The sequence below is a fragment of the Populus euphratica genome, unplaced genomic scaffold (genome assembly GCF_000495115.2).
Source record: "Populus euphratica unplaced genomic scaffold, PopEup_1.0 scaffold3094.1, whole genome shotgun sequence".
Classification (NCBI taxonomy): Eukaryota; Viridiplantae; Streptophyta; class Magnoliopsida; order Malpighiales; family Salicaceae; genus Populus; species Populus euphratica.
Genome location: NW_011502918.1, coordinates 5,244 through 12,649, shown reverse-complemented (window position 1 = coordinate 12,649; position 7,406 = coordinate 5,244). Strand labels below are relative to the sequence as shown.

The 7,406-nt window shown below is 35.2% G+C and overlaps 2 protein-coding genes across 2 annotated transcripts; both read right to left on the bottom strand.

Annotated features, from left to right (window-relative positions):
- Positions 1-615: 615 nt before the first annotated feature.
- On the bottom strand, positions 616-1,994 carry LOC105119558 (uncharacterized). The gene is made up of 3 exons (XM_011017707.1): positions 1,707-1,994; positions 1,235-1,573; positions 616-1,092 (listed from the first exon to the last, which is right to left on the bottom strand). Exons 1-3 carry the CDS (start codon positions 1,992-1,994, stop codon positions 616-618), a joined length of 1,104 nt encoding a protein of 367 aa, XP_011016009.1.
- Positions 1,995-4,230: 2,236 nt separating this feature from the next.
- LOC105119557 (probable polyol transporter 3) lies at positions 4,231-6,217 on the bottom strand. The gene is made up of 2 exons (XM_011017706.1): positions 5,982-6,217; positions 4,231-5,755 (listed from the first exon to the last, which is right to left on the bottom strand). Exons 1-2 carry the CDS (start codon positions 6,085-6,087, stop codon positions 4,365-4,367), a joined length of 1,497 nt encoding a protein of 498 aa, XP_011016008.1. The 5' UTR covers positions 6,088-6,217; the 3' UTR covers positions 4,231-4,364.
- Positions 6,218-7,406: the final 1,189 nt, after the last annotated feature.

Here is a 7,406-nt window from a genome sequence, read left to right as displayed (position 1 = left end):
TTCATGATCGAATAAAACTTTAAACCTATGCCTTTTATGGGCGTTGCCTCCAGTCCTGCGCCGTGGAGAGTTGAACCATTAATTTCAAATTGCATGGAGCAATGAGCAATCTAAACATAGGTCATGGGTACAAGAATAAACTTCATTATCCATTAAAACTTTAAGGTTAGACCTTTTATGGGCCTGACCTTGATGCGGGCAGGTGGCAGGCGATAGAGATCCCCAACTCATTAATCATAATTATTAGTTTGAAAGGATGAATATTCAGGTATTCTAGAGAATGATTAATATTTAAGCATTAGGATTAGGATTAATAATATTTGCATTAAGACATTATGGATCTTCTGTTTCATAAACTTTGCTTATTTCCACTGGCTAAATTAAGGATTAAATGGACAGAACTAATTATCCCATTTTCCCTGCTAACCTTCTTACAAAAACGAAACTTTTTTCTGCAGATTAATGCATATGTTATCAACTTCTACATTTCCTTGTGCCAATACAATTCTTTTTCTCACTTTGATGGTGGTCTTTACACAATTATTTGTTTACTCATTTCTTCTCATAAACAACAAAAAGAATCTCACATCAATTGTAATGTTCAGCCATTGTTTCTCATAATTCAAGGTCTGAAGGAGGTAGAAACTGCTCTGTTGTCAAACCCCATATGTTAAAATCTACCTCATCAATTTTCCAGTGTTCTTCCATTTCTCTCTTGTGGTTTGCAGATTGCTCTCCGTATCTGAAGACCGTGACACGAGTCTGACCACTATGTGCTATGTTGACACCGTCGACGTACCTATAGTCATCCATTATCGATTCTGCGCTCGTCTCCCAGAATATATCCTCGCCGTCTTTCGTTCTTAATCCTATCAGCCTTGAGTCCTCAAATTGAATCAAGAGGCCTGACCTCTGGCTAAAGTATCCCCACATTGTATGGTGAATTATCTCGTAGTTAGGACCACTTTGTGCCTCTCGAATTGCTGGACTTGTCTCTAGCTTGAGTATAAAGCAGTCCTCATCTTTTATTAGTTTCTCTCCAATGCAGGTTGCATCTATAAATAAGTTTGCTGTGGACCTGGGATCCAATCCCTGCCATAACTTACTGTGTTAGAACTAATTAATCGGACGAAATCAGAGGACTGAAAATTCTAATGCATACATTCTACATAAACTTTCACAGTGTAGTATATGATTGATGCTACAAAATGTAAATCAAAGGAATGATCCTAACCTGCAAGAATCGGCGCAAGGGTCTAGGAGGACCCTTTGAAATCGGCTTTCGTTGATTAGAAGAATGCCTCCATGAGATCTTGCCATTGCTTCCACATATCATCTTACATCCTGACACAAGAAGCTCTAACATCCACAAGTCCGGATCTTTCTGCCAAAGCACAAATCCACCTGTTTCCTCGCTGCCTTTCACGTTTATGGTCTGCTCCCCTTCATGAAATTCTGATGCCTCAATTTTCACCTCACCAGTTACGCACATGCTGTGCACTGCGTTTAATGCTGCTTGTCCTCCTGTAGCTGCAATGTATTGTTGCACAATATATTTGGCTGTTGAAGCTTGCTGTCAAAAAACATTGTAACACTGTCATTTTCTTAGAAAAGTCATGGCAATTGCTCATTTTTCTGTAAACAATAATTCTGTTGTAAAATAAAAATTTCAGAGAGATATGGATGTTTCTATAAAACCCTCTTACAATTGAACAATCTTTGACAGGTTTGTGAACCGAATGGCCTACTTGCACTTGAAGAGGAATAAGAGGAGATCCAACCATGTAAAGAAGGAATCTTAGCTCATTAATTCGCGCTGCAATGAGCGGTTGTGACAATTTTTCGGAAGTTTGAGCCCTCATCCATGTAAGCATATTTTGCCAGCGTAATTCGGCATTGCTACCCATGCTAGTGTACATTTCTTCGGGTATTGGGATCTCAAGAACAGTCTCCAGGCCATCTTCTCTATCAATATTTGGACAGAGTTTCCTCATGATGAAAAGTACAGAAATAGAGAGCCTAGAGAATGATAGAATGTTGGTTAGAGAGTCAAGAGAAAGGGGGAGGAACAAGAATTGAGAGTCAAATGCTATACGTTCTCTCTTTTCTCATGCATTTACCAGGGACGGTAAACAGGAAAAAATGCGAGGACAATTGGTAAAAAGAGACTTGCCTAAAGGCTGGCCTTGCTTGTAGGTTTCATATGGGCATGATCAATATTAGATTTTGATTGTTTACAAGTTTCTATTTTAGGGGACCAACCCCCATAAATATTGCTGAAGAATTTTTTTTAGAGGAGCAATCCACAATGATGCTGCCAAATTTTCTCCTAGGCTAGAGGCAAAAATATTTCGTTGAACAAGGGTAGAACTTGAGAGATGAAAAATGTTTCGTGGACCATTCTTGCCGATTCTTGGATTTCCCACTAAAAATAGACAGCTAGCTGACATTACTTACAGTCCATTTAAAAAACAACCATTTTTAATCCATTCCAAGCAATACTGATGAAGCAGATAGAGGAATGGGAGAAGCTTGTTGTTTTTCTATGTATGCTTCTATCAGATCATAAGCCGCAGCATCCCCGTCTACCGCTGGTATCTTCTAGATGCATGTAAATTATTAAAAAATACTATAAATTATATTTTAGAATTTTATATAATGATTTAAATTATTATGTTTAAATAATTATTTGATATGATATTAAAACTTTAATGATTAAGTAGTTTCAAGTTCGAATCTCATTATTTTTATTTATTTGATAAAAATTAAATACAAGATAATATAGGTTTGTGTAAGTTTGAAGTCCAAAAAGTTTTTACTTAAAAGAATGTATTAGAAAATAATATAAATTATATTCTAAAATTTTACCTCATAGCTTAAATTATTAAATTAAAATAATTTTTTAACAAAAAAAATATTCATGTCACTTATAGAATGGAGATCAAAGCATGCCCAGGATAAACATCATAGTCAAGATAAAAGAAGATGAAAAAATAAAAAAAGGTTTTCTTGCATCAACTACTTATGGTTATGTTGTTTGAATTTTGAATTTTTTTTATAGTGAGATAAAATATTTTTCAAGTGAAAAAATAATTTCCAAACATAACACAAATAATAACTAATAACTAGGTGTGTTACACATGGAGATATGTTATGCATGGAGCATCTAGTAACTTAAATTTTCCTTATCTAACAAATTAATTCACGCTCTCAAAAGTCATCATTTATATTTTGAATTAATAATTATATAAAATAAAAAATAATAATTCAATGCTCATAGAAGAGATGATATGATAAAAAAAAACAAGGAATGAAAAGGAAAAAAGAAAGAAAGAATGATGCGTTGTATATATATCAAAACTTTAATAATAACACTTTCAATATTATCAAAAAATATATTGACGAATAAAATTTAAAAATACTATAGAAAGCTAACTTTAAAATTGATGATAAGATGCCAACAAATAAATATGTTATTGTTTTTAAATGACACGTATAACTTATTATTAGTTCTAAAATTGGTTTTCCAATAATTCATCTCATGAATATAATTCTATAGTAATAAAGTAATAAGAGTGTTATTATCGAAGCTCTAGGATATTTACAACACATCAATTTTTTGTCTTCCTCTCTCATCTCTTGTCTTTTTGTGCAATGTTATCGTAATTGAATTATTTTTGTTTATTTTATAGTTATTAATTCTTTATAAAATATACACTTTTGAGAGGATAAATATTGCACAACACATTTAATTGTGCATGTGCTATCTATGCGCATAATAACTACAATTATTTTTTCAATTGAGCTGTTTTAAAAAATATTTTCTCACTGTGCTGTTCTTGAAAAAAACTCTTGGATTTTTTTGTTTCAAAGAATTAATATGGGATTTGATTTAAAAAAAAAAGAGTAGTACGATTATAATTTAACTTAATTCATGTATAAAATGATGTGATTTGTAAAAAGAGAGGTTTAATGACAATCAAAGGCAATGATTTGGTCAGAGAGATAGAAAATCCTTTTTATATCCAACAATAATTAACATTAATTGTTATAAAAAAATAATTAGACTCAAAACTTTTTATAAAGAATTAATATTTTTCTTCGTTACTTAAGATTTTAATTTATTGTTTTCTAAACAGTAATTAAGAGCAAATTATGGTTTTTTTTTTTTTTTTTTTTGGGAGGGGGGTGCGGCGCGGGCGCTGAGAAATGTGACAACTTTTTAAGGTCGATCGTAATTCTATACCTTGTGGAGGTTATTGTAATTTAACAAACAATATATGACAGCAATAACATAGCAAGTTTTTGCTTGTTTAATTTGCTCTAAAGATTACCCACTTAGGCTACACTGTTTTATTACCACGCTACATATCACTCTTCACAGCCTCAGCTCTACCACTTATACCCTTGCTAAATAGCTCTTCTATGTCTTCCAAGGACCTTCCTTTGGTCTCTGGGAATAGGAAATAGAAGAAAAACCAGGCAAGCACAGCGATGCCAGCAAACAAGAAGAAGGCTCCTCCAATGGTGATTGCTTCATAGAGCGAAATAAAACTCATGGAAATAGTGGCATTCATGAGTCTATTCACAGCAACCCCAATACTATACCCTTGTGCTCTTAGCTTCAGGGGGAATATCTCCGAGCTGTACACCCATGTCACAGGTGCAAGTCCAATATTAAAGAAAGCTACAAACGTATAAGTAGAAATGATGCTAAGGCTTAGTGCCCACACCAGCTGCCCTCCATGGTGATGCTCCACTATAGTCAAGCAAGTTCCTAAAACTGCCAGGGCTGCTATGATACCTGCTGTGCTTACAAGAAGAAGGCGCCTTCTCCCCACTCTATCCAGCAAGAAAGTGGAAATGAATACAAATACGAACTTTGTAAGCCCCACGCCAACACTTGCACGCAAGAGCTTTTCCTTGCCAACAATACCGGCTTTCTTAAAGATTCTAGGACTGTATAAAATAACTGCTTCAATTCCAACTGCATGCTCAAAGAAATGGATTCCAACCGCGGCGACCAGTATCCAACGGACTGCTGGTGTTGGCCTTATAATTAGTTCTTTCCAAACCCCTTCACCGTGAGTTTTCTTCAGGGGATCGGGCTTGACAAAGTCATCATTGCAATTCACATCAATCCCAGCTGCTTCTTTTATGTCACGAAGACGGGTTTCAGCTTCTTCTTCTGAGTTGGATACTCTGCGCAAGATTTTCTTGGCTTCTCCTAAACGACCCTGCATTACTAACCACCTTGGAGACTCTGGCATTTTAAGGATGCCCAAGGCCAAGGCGAGTGAAGGAATAGCTGCAATACCAAGCATTATCCTCCAACCAAGCTTCAGGTTCAATCCTCCGAAAGCAACATTTGATATGTAGCCGAGTAAAACACCAATACTTATTCCAAGCTCCGGTAGACATGTCAAGAAGCCTCGGTACGATGGCGATGAAACTTCTGCCGAATATACAGGAGCAATCATCAGAGCAAAGCCAACACCAATCCCAGCAATGCATCTCCCCGTCATCAGGACACCATAATTTGGAGCGTACCCCATCAGGATTGAACCAAGCATGAAGATGATGCTGGCTGCAAAAATTGTGTATCGCCTGCCAATATAATCAGAAGTTCTTCCAGCAAGAAGAGAACCGAACAGGGCACATATGTTTAAGATTCCAGCAAGTATTTCCACTTCCGTGTCATGGATTTTCAGTTCATCTTTTATGAATATCATGGCTCCACTCATTACTCCAGTGTCTGAAAAAAGAAGAAGAAGAAAAAACCTTTGAATTATGGCATATTCCACAACACCCAAATATAAGAAAAAGGTTTTATTAATCAAAGATTACAAGAATTATATATGAATGGTTAGAATATTATGATCCCACGACATTTTCCAGTTCCAGAAAACACTGTTTAAAGTCAAGAACGAGAACTCTACATGGGATCCAAGAGGGAAAGGAGATCGAATTAAGGAACTCACCATATCCAAATATAATGGATATCGTCGAAGCAACTATAGCACATCCAGCAGCATACATGTTCAATTTTTGCTGGTTTTGTCCACCACCACCCTCTATTGACACCATGCTGATTAATTGCTCTCCCTGTCTCGTTGAACCTAATCAGAAACTAAAAATCTTATCAAATAACTATATATGTGTGTAGGAGAACACAGTTTTTTTCACAATTGCTCCGGTAACCAAAGCTGACCTCCACCTCTAATTATATAGGCAAGCGATGTGACTAAAACGTGTCAAAAAATGAACTCCTAATGTCTTGTGGCGCCCACGTTCACAGGTAATCTTACAGGCAGAAATCTGCTAATTTTATCACTTCAATTTGTAACCGACAGACGAAGGTCATCAGGCCTCGCCAACCCGATAAGTTTGGGTAGACAACTTCATTTTGGCAATGAAAAACTTGGGATTAATCAAAATATGCACTTCAGGATTTGCATCAAACCATTAGTACCCTCTTTTTATTTAGGATTTTGTATTTTATTTAGCATATGATTTTAGTTTATTTGTCTGTGGATTTGCTATAAATAACATCATGATAAAAAAATAAATAATGGTCATCCTTCATCGTCTTCGTTGAAATTCGTAGCAGTCACTGTCTCCGTTGTCTTCATGGTCCAATTTGCAAGGAAATTCCAGTTAAGATTTATTAACTTATTTGTGGATAAGATTTGCCAGGCAATCCAACCTGTATAGTCAACTAAACCGCCGCAACTTGCAAGCCACTGACTTGGCGTCCTTGGGCTTGCAAGACGCCGTGATAATAAACAATAATAAATCGTTTTCCGATACGATAAACCTGTGCTAATTACAGATTCGGTTCGCATGCACTTATCTAAAACTAGTAGCAAGTTTCAATGTTTAATCACCAATTTTCCACGTCATTTTGAATTTAAATGCAGTTTGCCAATTAACATTTTAGTCAAATGTTATTTATCCAAATCAAAATGCTAACTTTTAGGCATTTTAGTGGTCGTGATCAGTTCAGGATGACCCAGATTAGGAATTACGATTTTTTTATTTTTTTTTCGAATTTACTTATTTCTAAAATTAGTTTTGGTATTTCTGATTTGTTTAATTGCCTAGTTTATCCCTTGCTCAAATAGGACATACTATTTACCTCGTCTTGTACGCTTTTGATTGCCATAATTATCTCATATTAAGAAATTATAGACTTTAAAATGTTCTTCTACAGTACTTACTGTGTTTCTTTTTAAGGGTTTTTAAATACTAAAAATTTCGTATCAATACCATAAGATTTTCCCCATATACATTGTGTCATCAATCCTTACTTCACATGAAAAGAAAAAACAGAAGAAGTTATTCTCCACTAATCTCTTATACACGCCAACACTTCAGATTATATTTTTATGTTTTAAAAATAATTT